Here is an 18993-nt window from a genome sequence, read left to right on the forward strand (position 1 = left end):
ATGTCAATTGGCAAGTTACGCACAACTTCCCAAGGGTGCCGTAAGCTAAGTTAACACAGTACAGCTCTTGCACAGTCCAAAGCTGATTTATTCTGTGTCAGCTTAGAGCCTAATAAACATACATTGAAAACCAAGTTATATTTTTGGGTACTTCTAAAGTTTGGAACTGGTTCAGGTTGGTCAAGAGCCATTGAAAGTTGGGGCCAAACTGGATGTAGCACCAAATGCATCTCAGCATTTGAGGTAATGTAAATTAGTAACTGATGGTGTTAATGGGGAATTTACTCCCAATGAAAGAGCAGCTTCAGAGGGACCATTGCAGGGGAGGGAAGGGTTAATTTACCATTCAACATGTGATCTCAATAATTAAGTCTCCCAGGTCATATTTACATTAACATGCATGCTTTTTAAATGCAAATATGCATTTTATGTCACCTCTAGTTTGGCCTTCCATTAGATAATCATGAGTAGCATGTCAGTAGTACTGCTCCTTTATGCACCATGAAGGCAACATTGGGTTTTCTTGGCTAGGAAGAAGCCTGCTCAGTGGAAACTCCTGTTAACGCATTTTTGAGGACATTCCAGATTGCTATTATGGTCCAAAAATATATCATGACAGTCTGCCCTTAAATGCAATACTTTGTTTAAATCGGGTCAGCAAACTTTTTCAGTAGGGGGCCGGTCCTCTGTCGCTCAGACCTTGTGGAGGCCGGACTATATATTTTTTTGGGGGGGGGGGGGGATGAACGAATTCCTATGCCCCACAAATAACCCAGAGATGCATTTTAAATAAAAGCACACATTCTACTCATGTAAAAACAGGCACGCCCCACAAATAACCCAGAGATGCATTTTAAATAGAGGGACACATTCTACTCATGTAAAAACAGGCTGATTCCCAGACCGTCGCGAAGGCGATTGGGCCGGATCTGGCCCCCAGGCCTTAGTTTGCCTACCCATAGTTTAAATCAGTAGCATAGGAGGAAGCTGAGTAAAGATCCAAAACATGTGCATTTATTTATGGTCATAGTGAAGGAATAGGTTATTTAGGTGTCAGTACCCAGATTAGTGAGGTTAAGTGGGACTTGCCAATGTCAAAGAGGATCTGTTGCTGTGGCCTTAGTGTGAGCTAATGAAGGTCTCTCGTAAGTGCTTTAATGCTGAGGGTGAAGGGGAAAGGCTGTATTTTATCACAGTGGTGTCATGTCAGTAAAAAGCAAAACTAAGTCCAGGCAAGTCTGAAATGGATTTCTTTCAGCTGAGTTTGGATCCATCAATAGGGAGAGTGGTGGCATCCAAATTCGTAACAATAGAAGATGTTAATGCAATATGTTAAGAGCTGATAGATTTTGTTTTGACCCAGTTTACATGCTGATTTACTAGAGAGGTAAGCAACTGCTTTTGAGGCTTTGTGGTCTGACTTGCCGTAACTTGAATGAACACAAATTTACTGTTTTTCAAAAGCATATTTTTCTGCCAATGAAAAGGAGAAAAGTATTTTCTGTTAACATTCTGTTTGGGTTTTAAATGAGCATTGTCAGACTGAATACTTTATGAGTTAGCTATAAATCTGTACTCAACAGGGCTCAAGCTGGAGTAGCGATGATCCATAATTTAGTGGTGCCACCATGCTATAATTAGAGAAGCTTGCCTTATAATGTGGCCAAAACTATAGCATCTCTTTGAAACCGCATGGTAAAAATAGCCCCCCAAGTGCTTTGCTTAGTTTCTCTAGTATGATTAAATGTGATAAACGACTTATTAATTTTTTACTTAGCTATGTTTGTGAAATTGTAATTCTAATTGGGATACATTTTGGTGGAATAATTATTCCTAATTGTTTTATTATAAATTAATTCTAATTACTGTATAAGTTACAGCTCCACATACATAATTCTGTATTTTATTTGAAATCTGAACTGTCAAGGCTCTGATTCTATCTGGCCACTATCAGAATGTCTGGAAACTGTTGCTGCAGTCAATATATTATCCAAGGCTGCTGCTTATAAGTTCCTAAGGCAGTATAATTGAGGAGACCACATTCCAATCTCCTGACAATCTCTCCCAGTGGTTTCATGTAGTGCTAAATGGGGTAGAAAATAAAATGAAACCATATTGGACCCCATAAGGCAGGGATAGAACCTATGGCCTTGCAGATGTTGTGGGACTCCAAATCCCATCAACCCCAGCCATCATGGCAACTTGACAAGATCAATGGGAACTATAGACCAACAACACCTGGAAGGCCACAGGTTTCCCCAGTACTGCTTCCTGGAACCTGCCTCCTGAAGTCTGTAACTACCACAGATTAGTGCCTCCTCTTTCCCCTGATATCATGAAGGATCAGTGTAGCAGTGTGTCCTTCTAACAGTAATCAACTTTTATTGTGAAATATACTTATCAAGTGTGTTCAGTCATTTATTCAACTAATTAACAGTATAGCTTATATTGGAAAATGCTACTGTTTATTAATACGTATTTGTGCTTTGTTGTAAATTTTATTTATCTGCTATGACATTTATACCCGTCCTTTGCTCTGTATGGAACTCAAGATGGCATACATGCTGTTTCTAGTTCATTTCCCTTCCAGGCACTGACCAGACTCATACCTGCATAATCTATTGGCAGGGATGTCACATCTTGTGCCTTGAGAACATACCATCATACTCCGTGAAATATGTATATGTGTCTCTTAAAGTGTAGCTTCGGTATATGTAACTAGAATTTTTGTTTCCTCTTGATGGCTAACTTTCTGCAGGTGCCCTGGGAAAAAGGACAAGATTTCAGGAAAAATATGTAGCACAGCTCATATTAGATGTTCAAAGGGAAGATGGCATCCTCCTTCCTCACCGTGAGCTTAGTCCAGCACCTTCCCCACTTGAAGATTTAACAAAGGTATAGGAATTTTTCTTTTGAAATGTAATGTGCTGTTCAGCATAAGCAGACTGCTATGCTTGCCTGTGTATGTCTTAATTAAAAGGGGGGGGGAGGATTTTGAAGGCCAATAGAAATTAAGACTGCATAATGTGTATGAAAGGTACAGTTATAGTAGCATTTCTTTTATAATGTATAAATCATACCTCATTGTGTGCTGTAAAATGGTAATGGCAGATTTTATATATACAATATGTATGTATGTATGTATGTAGGGACCCAGGTGGCACTGTGGGTTAATCCACAGAGTCTAGGGCTTGCTGATCAGAAGGTAGGCGGATCGAATCCCTGCCACGGGGTGAGCTCCCGTTGCTTGGTCCCTGCTCCTGCCCACCTAGCAGTTTGAAAGCACGTCAAAGTGCAAGTAGATAAATAGGGACCGCTCCAGCGGGAAGGTAAACGGCGTTTCCGTGCGCTGCTCTGGTTTGCCAGAAGCGGCTTTGTCATGCTGGCCACATGACCTGGAAGCTGTCTGCATACAAACGCCAGCTCCCTCGGCCTATAGAGTGAGATGAGCGCCGCAACGCCAGAGTCGGACACGACTGGACCTGATGGTCAGGGGTCCCTTTACCTTTACCTTTATGTGTGTATGTATGTATGTACGTATGTACTTACTGTGGTGAATAAATCCACAACGCTTTGGCCATTTTAGCAAGAACTTTCCTGGACCCTAATGATACACACACACAAAATGCTTTCATACTGCTTTGTGGTTTCAAATATATATTTGGTGCAACATCCTTAGAAACTGCTGCCACCTTAAATCAGAGAGGAGTATGGGAGAGTGCCAACATGCATGTGTGCTCAGTTGTTTGTTTACAGAGGCAGTTTCCTGTTCAAGAGTGTTGTGGGCTCTACTGATAAGCATTGCCTGTATGGTTGTTTGCCTTTCACTAGCAGTGACTCAAACTAGATTCAGACTACTGTGGGAAGATGTGGAAACAGTATCCTGTGTTACCATGGATTTGTTGCTCACAGCAGCAGTTTTCCGTGAGCAGGTTGCTCCGCCTCTGCATGCAAGCATTGCCACTAGCGCAGGGATATTCTCATGCTGTTGCAGCATCCTCAAACCTGCTTTGGAGGGTTGTGGGGAAACCCAGAACAAATTTAGGGGTGCATGCAGGGAGGAGAGGGAGAGAACGTTTCATTGTACAGGAATAAATCATTGTGCTGGCAGAATGTTTGCCTTAGAACTATCTCCAGTAACTTCTTTGTAGGCCATACAGAGTACAGGGAAAGTTCACAGCAGCTTGTATTGCAACCTGGAGCAGCATGCTGAGGTAGACATGCAGTTCTCTGCACTATGGGCCATGTGTTCCTCCACACTTGCACATGGCTTAGCATTACGTCTGAACAAGGGATACTGGTTTGTTTTGCTCTAGATGTGATCTGTCTCTTAAGGTCTGTTCATAGTTTTCTGATTAGATATAAGGATAAGCTGGGGATTGTTGTTTCCTTCACATGCTTGCAAGGAGGAGCAAAGCAGCCCAGATTGCCACTTTCACAGCAAACCATTAACTAGGGTCCAGTGTGACATGTTTAAAAAATGCCACTTTGTGTACATGTACATTTAAAAGCTAAGTCATTAGATATGAATAATAATAATAATCAGTCTAGCACAGTGGTTTTCTAACTTTATATTTTCATGGATAATTTTCCACACCGGCTTTACTGAAACACCCTTTAGCAACCATTGCAGAACGTGTATGTTAATTCTGTTTTCCATTCATGGATCTACAGCTCCGTCAGTTGTCCTGCATTATTTAAAAAATCATCTTCCATACAGTTGTTTTTCTGCTAGGAAAGAGAATACTACTTCTTCTTTTTTTACTGATAAGTCAATATGAGAATTTATATTTTTGGCAGAGTTCAACACCAATGCTGCTGTTAAGGGTTTTTATTATTGTAACTTTCAAATAGCTGAGCAATTTTAATGTGAATGATCACTTGTGTTATTTCCTCCCCCCCCCCAACAGAATTATGATTTAAATGATGACACAGTGTTAAATGAAATAAAGTTTGCAGAATCTCATCAGAACCAGATGCCTGACTTATGTGCAGAAGAGCTTGCCGTCATCCTTGGAATTTGGTAAGATTATATCTGTTGGTTCCACTTCATCACTCTCTCAAGTGTATGGCTACAGCAAAATGATTATTCCATAAAAACTTGTTGGTGAAGTACTTTTGGGGATGAGGTTAGATCCATACATGCACTCACCTGTAGGGCTGGTTGAAGATTCCTTCTATTTGTACCTTCTGCACACAAAACAGGAGACTAGGGGCCAGGTTAAACTCAGTTGTGGGGCTATTGGAAGTCAATGCAATGAGTCCCATAGTGCAATGGAACTTCTCCCCCACATCTGCTCCCCAAATCTGCTAGGGAGAAGAGAGGGAATATTATACCATCTAGAAAGCAGAAATGTTTGCGATGATGAAATGTTCACCTTAGAGCAGCCTTTCTCAACGTTGGGTCCCCAGATGTTTTTGGCCTACAACTCCCATAATCCCTAGGTAGCAGGACCAGTGGTCAGGGATGATGGGAGTTGTAGGCCAAAAACATCTGGGGACCCAAGGTTGAGAAAGGCTGCCTTAAAGTGACATTGAATTGATTTGACTGCTCTTTCGCTTTAACAACTTGGTGTACCGTATTTTTCGGTCCATAAGGTGCTCCGGACCACAAGACGCACTTGTTTTTTAAAGGGGAAAAACCAGGGAAAAAATATTTTCCTGGTTTTCCTCCTCTAAAAAACACGGAGGGGAGTGCTAGAGGGGAAGCCCCTTTTCCCTTCGGAGCGGCTCATCCCCGCTTCCTTAAAGGGACATGGGGACGAGGGGAGAAGGTTTCTCCCCTCCTCCCCATGTCCCTTTAAAGCAACAGGGGATAAGCCTGCTTTTGGCGTCGGGGCGCAGGGTGCTGGAGAAAGCAGCAGCATCCCCGCTGTTTCCTCCACCATCCCATGCCTTGCACCGATCCCAAAAGCCTGCTTTTGGGATTGGCGAGCAGCGCGTGGGGTGGTGGAGGAAATCCTCTACCAACCTCCCTGCCGCCCACCGATCCCAAAAGCAGGCATCGCAGCTGCCTCCCCCCACCTCCCGCCGAATACGGCGGGGGATGGGGGAGGCAGCAGAGATGTTGGTGGTTCATGCTAGCAGCTCCGTTCACGGAGCTGCTGGCACGATCCACCAACATCCCCTTTGCTCCCCGCCACCTCCCCCCATCCCCCGTCGCGTTCGGCGGGACGTGGGGGGAGGCGGCGGAGGTGTTGGTGGATCGTGCTAGCAGCTCCGTGAACGGAGCTGCTGGCACGATCCACCAACATCCCCTTCGCTTCTTGCCGCCTCCCCACATCCCCTGTCGCGTTCGGCGGGACGTGGGGGGAGGCGGCGGAGGTGTTGGTGGATCGTGCTAGCAGCTCCGTGAACGGAGCTGCTGGCACGATCCACCAACATCCCCTTCGTTCCCCGCCGCCTCCCCCCATCCCCCGTCGCGTTCGGCGGGACGTGGGGGGAGGCGGCGGAGGTGTTGGTGGATCGTGCTAGCAGCTCCGCTCGCCGAAAGAAGCTTCTTTCGGTGAACGGAGGTGCTGGCATGATCCAGCAACATCGCTGCTGCCTCCCCCCACCTTCCGCCGAACGCGACGGGGGATGGGGGGAGGCAGTGGGAGCGAAGCCTTCGCTCCATAAGACGCACAGCGATTTTCCCTTCCATTTTAGGAGGGAAAAAGTGCGTCTTATGGAGCGTAAAATACGGTATTTATAATATAATATAATATATCTGATCTGATATTCTGAAAGTTTTGTACATGATATTTATAGCTGCCTCACAAGTTTTAAAAATGAATTTCAGAATGCTTATATTTAACAGACAGTAAAATTTGGCTGATTGGCAGGTGTTGTATTAATTTCATTAATCCCTCTTTGGAGGTTATTCTCTAGGCATCCCTCCAGGTGAAGTACATCAGGTGAACACTTTTTTCTTCACCTGAAGATCTTAATTATATGATAAATGTAGGTCAAAATGTTGTTGACTATTGTGTATTGTATTTTTAATATTGTATTGTAATTGTCAGACAACTTAATGTATTTAATTGATTAGCAATAATTTTATTTTAGCTGATTTGTACCCAAAATCTTCATCTAGAGTTGCCTGATGTGACTAACAATATAAAATGCAAAAAGCAGTAAGACTCAGATTGTGATTTCCCCCCCCCCCCCTTCTATGCAGCATAGACTTTCAGAAGAACAACCCGGTTCATAAGCTCACAGAAGAGGAGCTGCTTGCTTTTTCATCAGTAAGAAACTTACCTATCTCCACTTTCATTGTGTGTAACATTGTTTAATTGCTTCTCCCTCTACACATAGTAGAAGGAGCAGCCAGATTGGGCCGGGTGGTCCCGCCTCAGTCAGTCTCCCCTTGTTCAGGAGATGGTCTGAAAGTGGCTTCTGTGCACATATTGTTGAACACACAGAGGCCCTTGTGCACATTTGGAAATCCTGGGTGATTAAGTTTCACAGTTGTGTGGAGGGATCTGTATAAATCATGCAAAAGTATTTCTTAAACCACTTTTCGTTTGCATTACAAACTGTTCATGGCTCTATACCAGGTGTTGGGAACCTCAGTCCTGTGTGTGAAATTGTGGCCCTCCAAGCAAGCCCCTCTGCCTGGCTCTTTGAACTCTTCCCCAGGCAGCCCCCTTCCCTGACCCTGCTTCGTACCTCAATGTTTTTGCCTGGCTGGAATCTGCCCTTGAGCACTGACAATGCCTCTTGCTTGTCTGGGTGGAGGATAATAATAATAATCATCATCACCATCATCATCATCACCATTTATTACTTATACCCTGCCCATCTGGCCGGGCCTCTCTAGCCACTCTGGGCGGCTTCCAACAGAATATTAAAAAGTCAGTTGTTTATTTCCTTGACATCTGGTGGGAGGGTGTTCCACAGGGCAGGTGCCACTACTGAGAAGGCCTTCTGCCTGGTTCCCTGTAACCTCACTTCTCGGAGGGAGGGAACGACCAGAAGGTCCTCAGTGCTGGGCCTCAGTGTCCGGGCAGAATGATGTGGGTAGAGACGCTCTTTCAGCTATACTGGGCCGTTTAGGGCTTTAAAGGTCAGCAGCAGCACTGAGGGGTGTGCAGGTTTTTAAAAACTAGCCTACTGTACAAAAGTAAAATGCACATTTGTTGCTCCAACCATCACTAGCAAGCGGCCAGAAGAGAACGCAGCCCTCAAGAAGAAGGGTCCCCCATCCATGCACTATGCTATTTGTCTAAAGTGCCATCTTCAGTTTGTGTGTGGCATGTAGTCACATCCCTTATAGTTGTACGGGAAAGCAATCTAATCCAGCGAGTTAAGTGTTACACTTGGAGTAATTGCCTGACAAAATTGTCTTGGACAAATTGCTTTACATGATCAATCCCAACTGACCAGGAGTGGTGTTCGGTGACAGAGATTACTTAGTATTTTGACAAGTTCAGATACATGTCCAAAAGCTGTTCAGAGTTCAAAGCTGTTTCTGGGATCAGTTTGACAGGCTTTGGGGGATGATGGTGGGGTGACTTGGGGGTAGCTGGAAATGTAGCTAGCTTCCAGCTCTTTGGTACAATACTACCTTAATGAACACATTTATAAAACTATTCTCATGGTTGAAACAGAGAAAAATGTTACAGTATTTAGAGGCTCCTTTATATCTGTAAGAATTCCCATCTGTCTTTGTATTTCGCTTTGTGCACCATTTCCTTACTGGAGAAAATGCAGCAGTTCTCCCCCAAGTGAACTGAATGAGTGCATTCTGGTTTCCTTGATTTCTATTCTAGCTGTTTTAAAATTATGAAACCAGAAGAGGTTGGCTTTATGAATTGCTTTGTTCTTATGCCTACTAAAGCTTTTACTGAATATTGCGTTTGAGATAATACTGGGGAGGAAACAGACAAAAATAGCCACTTGTAGCAGAAGTGTAGGCTTATATATATGGTATTTCTCATACCCAGTTTTATTTGTGTGTCTTGAAGTAATGAAGCTCTTATTTTGGGCAAATTCTTCATGTAGGGAACGTGTATACTGAAACAAGTCTAGAGAAGCTTATTCCAAAATACATTGTTTAGACTTTTAAGGTGCCACTATACTCATTTTGTCTCCAAATGGCTAGCATGGCTGCCCCTCTGAAAGTTATTATTACTGTGCCATCTAGTGGCTGATTATTTGAATACAAGTGCACCTTCCGTTGCTCAGTGAAGGAAATTTCAAGGAAACTTTTGCTGCCCTTGAATGATGTATTTATTGCCTGTCGTCAGCCATTATACTTATTGCTAGTGTTAATATTGATCATATTATTTGTCAATTTGTTGATGCAGAAATTGGCCATGGGGGAAGAACCTTCTCAAAGCATCTTTCTTTTGTACTTAGTCTCTAACCTTCACTGTACTTGAGGAAGTTGTGGAAAAATAAAAGGAAAGTTTCTAGTCCTCAGGTGCTTTTGGTTAGAAGCCTCCAATTATATTTGCCAACACTGTAAGCACCTTCTTGGTTTATGAAAAAAATATATTACAGAATGAGTTTTTCAGTAAAGCCAAGATTGATGTTTGATCCTAGCTCCTCTAACATCATATACATAGTTGTGTGTATGTGTGAGCAGGCATCTTCTCAGCCTACATGTGGATTCCTAAATCTGCAGGCTGGTTAGATGGTTGTCATACATTCATCTGATATCTACTTAATTATAGCTATCCTGAAGAATACGTTTCAAGATACCTTGAAGCTTCAGTGTCCATACAGCTCTTTTTAAAGTGAGTCATGAGTCACCACTTCATTGTGGGCATTGTAGCTCAGAATCCCAGTAACCATGTTGATCTCTCAGCACACAAAAATCCAGATCAAGGTTGGTGGTGTTTTGATGAACCCAATGACTTTTTTGTGTGTGTATTGAACACCTGCATTTGAACAAAATGCCAGGGGGAAACAGTGAAGGATGGGTAATTATTATTGGAGGGGTCCAACTTAACTTTCAGCAGCCTACGTTCCTTCCATACCCCTAGTCTTTCTCAGGGTTTTTGAGTTGAGCTTGCTGTTATCACTAGAGGAAGTCTCAGTCTTTTCTCATCAGGAACCTTAAGTTTCAAATTCTGTTGGTTGGCCACTTCATTCAATATACAGTACACTTGATTTCTCTTATTCTCTCTCTCCTTGCACTCTATAAGAGCTGTGGCAATCCATAACTCACAGTTTCCTCCATCACCCAGAGTCTGGAATACTTATCTCTTTCATTTAGCTTTCCTTCCCCAATAATTGGTAACAATTCCCAACTGTACGGCTGTTGCTTCCCCTTTTGCTGATAAGGGTTGGGGAGGCCTATATTTCCATCCCCCTCCTTTCAGCATGTCAGCCAACTTCTAGCCCGGCCATGTTTCTTCTTGGCCACAAGGCCCAAATGAGCTGAAGACGGGAGACATTCATAGACAGTTCCTTAGGGGCAGCATATCTGGTACTTTATTTATTTCAAACATTTGTACCTCCTGTTGCAGGTGGCATCTAACTACAAAAAGATGAATAATATTGCAACATTCAGAAGCAAAGGTTTTTTTTTAATAAAATAAGTAAATAAGTAAATAATGGGATATTAGCATACCTAATCATATATTTTTTTTATCCATTATGTTGTTCTGTTGCATGTGAACTGCCTCACGCTCCCTGCTGAAAGCAAAATTTATAATTGCAGTTCTTGCAGTGCAGCAGTAGTGGGGAACTTTTCTAGTTAGTCCAGCGGACTAGACTGTGGTGACCTCATCCCCTCCCAGGCCAGGTTTGAAAGGTGGGTGCTGCTGCCCACCTGTCAGTCACTTGACACTGCAGTAACATCAAGTGGCCTTTCCTTTTGCCATCGGGAGTCTTCCAAAGCCCCTTTCATAGCACTTAGAAGTAGGACTTCTGAAGATCTGACAGAAGCCCTGTTCAAAGCAGAGGGCTAGATAGCACTTTTGAGTGGAGCTTCTGAAGAAGCCACCCATTGGCATCCAACACCCTTTCAGCCAAGTCTGGCTCTTATCAGCCGTTTGCTGTGACATCAGGTGTAGGGCAGGTGGGTGTGGCTTTGCCCTCGGGCAAAGTGGGGAGACCTGTTGAAGCCTTCATGCCAGAAAATTTCCACTCCATACTCTAGAGCATGGATAGGCAAACTAAGGCCCAGGGGCCGGATCTGGCCCAATCGCCTTCTAAATCCAGCCTGTGGATCAGCGTGCTTTTACATGAGGAGAATGTGTGCTTTTATTTAAAATGCATCTCTGGGTTATTTGTGGGGCCTGCCTGGTGTTTTTACATGAGTAGAATGTGTGCTTTTATTTAAAATGCATCTCTGGGTTATTTGTGGGGCATAGGAATTTGTTCATTTCCCCCCCCCCAAAAAAATATAGTCCTGCCCCCCACAAGGTCTGAGGGACAGTGGACCGGCCCCCTGCTGAAAAAGTTTGCTCTAGAGACAGTATTGATAGGAACCCACGCCTATGTAAATAGATTTTTCATACTTCATCCACAACCCAATGAGCTGTTGTTATACTGTAGGCATGTCTATGCAGCGTTGCTTTGATCTACAGCAGAATCCTCTGCCGCAAACTGCTCTTGAAATTCCTTGAGCTTCAAAAGCAACTTTATCTGTGATGTGGAAGGGGTTGTATGGATTCTTGTTTCACAGACAGTTGCTCATTACACACTCCCTCCCTCTCCTCCCCCCCCCCCCCGCCGTCGCTGCCGAAAAATCTGTGAGGGATTGGAAAGACCTTTTCAAAACAGCATGCCGGGTTGTATGGGGTAAATTGGAACGAGCATTTTCCCTCACACCACAAAGAGCTCTGCTGGTCCATAGGATCTTCCTCAAGTGTGTTTTTAATTATTTTTTGTTTAGAGTTCTTGTAAACTTCTCAACATTTTAAAATTCCAAAGTAGTATGTAAAGGATAAAATGTGCAATATAAAATTGCATATAAAGGACACAGGATGCAGTTCAGTGTTTTTCACAATGACCAATACAAACGTCTTTAGCATATGCTGAAAGCAGAATATTGTGAGGGCAATTGAGGAACAAAGCCAGAGTCAAAATTGGTTTTTAATGAAAAATCAAATTACATACAGTTTCTAAAACAGTCTGAAATTTTCCTTATAATTGTGTTTTTTAAGATAAATCTGCCATACTGAGCTTTTATCAGTTCTTTTGAGATTGAAACTGGTGCCTTAATATGAATGGATTAATGCTCTTGGAAACCATTAAGAGCAGTTTTTAAGGAAATTGAGGCATAAATACAATTGTAATGCTGATCTTGTATCTATTTTTATATTTTTATATTGTCAATTTAAATAGAAATAAACTTAAATCAGTTTGTTCTTCTCATTTTATTACATTTGGCCATGCTTGAGGACCCAGGAATGAAAACAATTGTGCTTTTGATAAACTCAGCTTTAATATCTTTAAAGTATACAGAGCAAGTCACTGTTTTTCTTCATAGCATATAAATTTCGGCTAGAACACTAGCCCGTGTTCTTTGTTCAAATATTTCTAATTTATATGGGAGACTTTTAATAATATTACAGTTTAAACTTTTTGTCTTTATGTTCTGTTTTTGCTGCTTGTCTCCATTTGCTTGGTGAAACATAGGAAAACATTTTAAAAATCAGATAACAGAATTAAAAGGGGTAAGATCAAGGGGACGAGGGAGCTGTCAAAACTGATTAGAATATTGTCTGGTTCAAAGGTGAACCAGATGGTGAAAATAGCTCTGCATTCTGCATTCCACTTCGTTGATCCTTATTTTTCATAAGTGTTCAAATCCTGTTGACATATGGGAAGGAAAAAGATCCATACATACTTTTTCTCACCTCTGCACCTCCTCTAGTCTGGATACATTTCATAATTTCCCCAGTGACTCCATTTTTAAAAAACCTCTCTTAGCAACTATTGTATTATATAGGGTGAATTAACAGGGGTGTGTTGTTGTTATTATTTTTTTAAGTGGGTTGGCTCCAAAGAAACATGAAAAGAAGGAAAATATCAGCTAATAGTTTTTGCAAAACCTTGCCTAAGAGTTTGTATAAGAGATTACTTAGTTGTATATTATGTGGTCCCTGTAGTAGTTTCCATGCTTCTGTTTGGTGGAGAGGTTGTGCAAATGAGAAGAACATATTTTCTTACAAAAGGCTCTAGCATAAGATAGGAAACAGCCTTTCAGTGAGTAGGACATCTTCCGTATATAGACAGGCACCTTTGTATCCTTTGTATAAATGCAAAATGAATAAATTCAAATGCAGGTAAATCTAATTTATATGGGCACAAAATCTCTTCTTTTTAAGTAGCATACCGTCTTGGTTCTCGTCCAAGAACCCACTGATGAGGCCACTGAGTTGTATGCTTGGTTTTGCCCCTGATGTTGCTGGGATTCCTCTTCCCTCTCCATGTGTGTTTAAGGTGAATGTTTACAGCAGAGACACCCTGATTTCCCAGGGGTTTTTAATTATGGGGGTTAGCATCCTCAGGTATCAAACACAAGAGGACCTGGGAAGAACTGGGTGATATTTTGGGCAGGCTAAATAAAAGCATAGTCTTGAAGCCCTGCTTGTACCCATGGTGAGTAATGCCAGAATAGGGCTGTGGTGTTTGCCAATCAGCTATAATGCAAGGCAGAAGGAAGGAAGTGCCGAGGGCCTTCTGGCAGTTCCCTCATTGCGAGAAGTGAGGTTACAGGGAACCAGACAGAGGGCCTTCTCAGTAGTGGCGCCCACACTGTGGAACACCCTTCCATCAGATGTCAAGGAAATAAGCAGGTATCCTGTTTTTAAAAGACACCTGAAGGAAGCGCTGTTTAGGGAAGTTTTTAATATTTAATGCTGTATTGTTTTAACATTTGATTGGGAGCCACCCAGAGTGGCTGTGGAAACTCAGCCAGATGGGCGGGGTACAAATAAATTATTATAATTAATTAATTAATTAATTAATTAATTAATTATCCTGTGTCCTAGTCGCACATCAGAACAAACAGCACACAGCCACATCTCGGGTTGTAATGGGAGTTTAGCAGAGAACTGCCTGGCTGAGCCCAGTGTCCTTTCTTTCTTGCTTCCTGCCTTACCTAACAGCTCTTCAGTGATATGAATTGCTCCAGACTGAAGCCTTTCAAAGAGCTGATTTGCTCCTGTGAGGTGGAGCCCCAAGACATTCAAACTCACCAACCGCCAGTGGCTGTGATATGAGTACTATTGATTGCTGTTACTGAGTGTGCCTTCCCCAATGCAGTTCACTTTTTGTACACCTGCTAAGAATAACCTATATGTTCAAACCCATTTGTCTTGAATAGAAGATTGTACAAGCACCACTACAGGGGTTATAGGTTAGGCAACATTATTTGGAGAAGCATTCTGTCCCCTCTCTAATGGTGTTATAATACAAATAATTCTAATGAAATGAGCTTGGTGAAGATCTCACATGAAAGCATTGGCTGTCCTTTCTCCCTTCTGTTAAACCTTTTCTCTCTCCATTCTATCTTTGTGCTTTTATGTTATGCCAGTTAATTTGTGGCGGTCTTCTATTCCCGAAACCTTAGCAATGTAAAATGTTGGTACTGTGTGTGAAATTAGGCTTCCCCTGACAAAGCTCTCTTGTTTCTTCACGCTTTCTTTCCCTATGTCACTATTTTCTCTGGCAGCCTTGTAGACAACTGGCCTGGTGTGTACCTAAAGATCTTCTCCCTCTCGTTTGTCTTTGGCCAGCTGTATCTTCTATGAGTCATTTGGTCAGGAAAGACTTTGACTTCTTTATAGCATGAAAACAGGATTACAACAGAGTGCTGTTTGATCTGGCATAGCGTTTTAGAATGCTAAAACAGTTCGTTCTTTAAAATGTCTCACTTTTCCAACGTTTCATCCTGGTTTACCCCAGTCTCTGGTGTAACCATAAGAGGTGCTTTTATGTTCTGTCTTAAAACTGAAGTTTCAAATGACTTTTTAGGATTTTTTTCTCCAGACAATTATTTTTTCCCACTTGATTATTGGTGGCCCATGTGTACTGGAGAGGCCTGAGGAAACACATTTAAAGAACTTTTTATTAAGTATTGTTGGGCAAAAGATTTTGGTGTACTGGGAGAATGGATTTGTTCATACATGGGGGATCCACAGTTTTGCTTACCATGGTGAGTACCAAGAGAGCCTCTGGCCAGCATGATTCCTAGGCCTCCTCCTAACTCTGAAGTTGCAGGAACACTCCCTGCCCAATTCCCAGGGCAAGTATTTGACACAAGTCTCAATTTGTGTTGGTTCTGACTCGTTTGCCATTCTGGGCGCCCAGCAATGGCAGACCAGCTAGTGCTGGTCTGATCCCTGTTCCAGATTGGAGATAGAGATGTGTAGGTATCTCTCTCTGCTTGCTGGGTGAACATCAGCAAACACAGAGCCAAAGGAAGCCTGCCTACACACACACACACACACACACACAGACACCCCAAAACACACCAGCTCAAAGCTATTTATATTTTAACGATATTTATATGCTGCTCAATTATGGAACATTCTCAGCTTACCATAAATAAGAATGAAAACAATCTAATTACAAAATAAAACATAAATCCTTCAAAATCAAAAGCACCATCAATACAACAAGAATTCCGACCGCTCTGGGTTGGATTTTAGTTGTCCCTCTCCAGTTCATTCCTGCCTCCAGACAACCATTCCGACTATGTACTGACCCTTCTGCTGCTTTGGACAAGGAGAAACAGAATGGAATGCCCTTCATAATAGTAAGGTAAAGGTACCCCTGACTGTTAGGTCCAGTCGCGAACGACTCGGGTTGTGACGCTCATCTTGCTTTATTGGCCGAGGGTGCCAGCGTACAGCTTCCGGGTCATGTGGCCAGCATGGCTAAGCCGCTTCTAGCGAACCAGAGCAGTGCACGGAAACGGCGTTTACCTTCCCGCCAGAGCGGTACCTATTTATCTACTTGCACTTTGACATGCTTTTGAACTGCTAGGTTGGCAGGAGCAGGGACCAAGCAACGGGAGCTCACCCCGTCTCAGGGATTCGAATCGCCGACCTGATCGGCAAGCCCTAGGCTCTGTGGTTTAACCCACAGCGCCACCCGCGTCTCTTCATAATAGTAACTTGCTCCAAATTGCTAGACATCTTCTCACAGGCATTTCAGTGTGATGTCCCCCATATCTTTTAAGCAGATAGAAACTCATGGAATCCAGAAGGACAAAGTGCTGGGGGTGTAGTGGGGGGGCAGGGGGAGTAATTTTTAAAAAATTAAAAAGGAGAAATGGCTTGCACTGAAATATTGCAAGTACTGATTGAATCTGAAGCATGGCTGACCTTCTTGAAATAATACAGTACATGCTTTATTCCAGTTCACTGTCTATAAAAAATAACATTAGAACAGTCTATTTAACATTGGAGAAATGTTAAAACTGTTTTTAAAAGGTGTAAGACACAAATTAATTTGCACATTTTCTTTCTAAATGACTCGCTTGAAGACCTCTTCGTTTCCAACTCCATATTCCCCAGGGGTTAAGTACAATATTAGCATGCACTGCATTGATTTAGGAATTCCTGTTGTACTGTCAGCTATTGTCTATGAAAATCCTTGAACTCTGGCATTGAAAAGTTAAACCCTTTTCATAGAAATCCAAATTCCTGATTTATTGCTGTTGAGATTGGGCCTTCAGAAATGCATACTGATGCACTGTGATGTGGTATGGAAGGCTGTGCTTGCTTGGTTTCAGGAGCTGGTCCAATCTAAACATCTAGTTGGGGTGGGAAGACAGTGTTGCAGTCAAACATGGCTAAAGTGGCTTTCAGCATAACACAGAATAAATGATATGTTTGGAGTAAGGTACATGTTGGTAAAATGGCTCAGCTCCACTTGAAGTGCAAATGGAATCCATGCCTTGTGTAGCTTTAGCCTTCACTCATTATTGAAAACCAATTCTTTAAACAAAATAGTGAACGGACCCATTTTCCTCGCATGAAAGAAGGTTAATTGCAAGTCTCTTCCAATGAAAAACATATTCCAGAGCTGAAATGTGTATTGAAACCCTGTCAGAAATGAATTAAGATTCCCAATAAGAGCTGTAGGAGTTTGAAGAAATTTCCCTGTTCTTGGCTGTAAAACTTTGGCACTGCTTTGCAGCAAATTAAAACCAAGAATAGTTGATGCCAGCTATACCACAATGGCTTGTTCATCTCCTAACGTTGCCCATGAACAGGATGTAAGTCTCTGTTATAAAAGGTATTGCAAGGAAAATCCTAGAGGCTATTGAAACTATCAAGAATAATCTGCACTAAAAGATGTAGGCAGAAGCAAAAGTGTTGGCATTACTAAGTATGAATTTTATATATGAAATAAGGATAGCCAACAAGGTGCCCCTCCTGGTGCTGTTAGGCTACATGTCCCATTATAGCTCACCTTTCTGGAGGGCAGCATAGTGGCTACCCTGATGTAGAATATTACACTCCAAGGCACTTTAATATTTTAAAACACTTAGATGCCTTTCTTCTAAATGATTGGCCAACAAATTGGCTGAAATGCTATCTAAAGCAAACTGTAAATTATCAAATGCAGCTTTTGGAAGCTAAGATACGGGGCACAATTAAATATGTCAGCCTGGATCAAAGCAGCTACATAACCAATTTCTCGCATGTGTTTCTGAAACAGCAGTTTCCCATCACATGTGGCAATCCATCTTTTAAAACTGAGGGCAGTTTCAAAACAAATGTGTGGTATGGTTTGTAAGACTACCGCTAGAATGTGAGGAAGTCAATAATCTCACTGGACACACACTGGCAGCCCCTTTCCTGTCACTTGGTGTTTTCCACTGCACAAGCAGCAATGCATTGCAGAAACAGGACCCAGCAGTTAACCATGGCTTCCCATTATTCACAAATTCATAAACTGGTTAGTTCAGGCTTCCTCAGCCTCGGCCCTCCAGATGTTTTGAGACTACAATTTCCATCATCCCTGACCACTGGTCCTGCTAGCTAGGGATCATGGGAGTTGTAGGCCAAAAACATCTGGAGGGCCGAGGTTGAGGAAGCCTCGGTTAATCGTTTCCAAACAAGCCAAGATAGGAAGCCATCAAACAATGGCTTCATATTTTGGCTTCTTTTGAATCCTAGCTTGTTTTGCCATTCACGTGACACAAGGAGCAAAGTAGCTGGAAAGAGGCTGCCTGTAGGTGCCAAATCAGTCAAAAGATGTCTGCTGTAGTGCATTGTGTGTGTTTCTGCGACGTCCATCTGGGTCCAGCATATGCATTTAAGTTGATTGCAAGGAGTTACCATGCAAGTGTCTGTCAGGCTTTGGACAGTACATTAATCCCCAGTGGATTTTAATACAGTTTGATAAGACACCCAAGAACCATTTGGACAAATATGACTGGGACTCTGTATTATTGTTTTCCTGGACTACATTTTTGTGATCCATTTTGCAATAATAATAATAATAGACTGATGGGATGTGAACAATCTGAATACAGCAGTAATGGATTTGCATATCGTGATTGGGAGGAACATAGTATCTATAAGTGATTCCTGTGTTGGGACGCAATGTATAGTACTTTAAAATGGGACAGGTGACTCTTGTTGCTTCTCAGTGTTTCCAGAAGCTCCACTTTATATGGGACTGTATGCAGTGCTTGGATTATGGTAGGGGAAAGGTAGCCCCACCCCCATACTACTCCACTTTTAGCCAAATTATAGCTTGGCTGCAGCTTTCTATAAAAGGGTACTAAGGTGGCTGTTGAAAAAGAGTAAGCAGGTAGGGCCCCTCTCATCTCTCCACTCACCCCCCTCCTTGTGTGTCCCTGCATCCTGCCAAATCTGCTCTGGGTTCCCCCCAACTCTCCAGAGAAGATTGGGGAGGTGTGAGCAATGCACAAGGGAAGAGAGGGAGGGAAGGTTCCATTGTACTATATACTTTAGACATGTGTGTTTGTTTTTTTAAAAAAAACTAACAAAAAACAAAAGAGTATTGTGTTTGGCTCTGGCTACCATATTCTAAAATCGCCATTGGCAAAAGCTTAGATACTAAAAA

The 18993-nt window shown here is 42.4% G+C and overlaps 1 protein-coding gene across 1 annotated transcript in view; it reads left to right on the plus strand.

The window, feature by feature from the left end:
• TTC27 (tetratricopeptide repeat domain 27) overlaps positions 1 to 18993 on the plus strand; it is an 89853-nt gene that overhangs the window by 15853 nt on the left and 55007 nt on the right. The window contains exons 7-9 of the mRNA XM_033144485.1: positions 2759 to 2895; positions 4911 to 5023; positions 7160 to 7226. Of these exons, the coding sequence (XP_033000376.1) occupies positions 2759 to 2895; positions 4911 to 5023; positions 7160 to 7226 (317 nt within the window). The remainder of the gene's footprint in view (positions 1 to 2758; positions 2896 to 4910; positions 5024 to 7159; positions 7227 to 18993) is intronic.

The sequence above is a fragment of the Lacerta agilis genome, chromosome 3 (genome assembly GCF_009819535.1).
Source record: "Lacerta agilis isolate rLacAgi1 chromosome 3, rLacAgi1.pri, whole genome shotgun sequence".
Lineage (NCBI taxonomy): Eukaryota > Metazoa > Chordata > Lepidosauria > Squamata > Lacertidae > Lacerta > Lacerta agilis.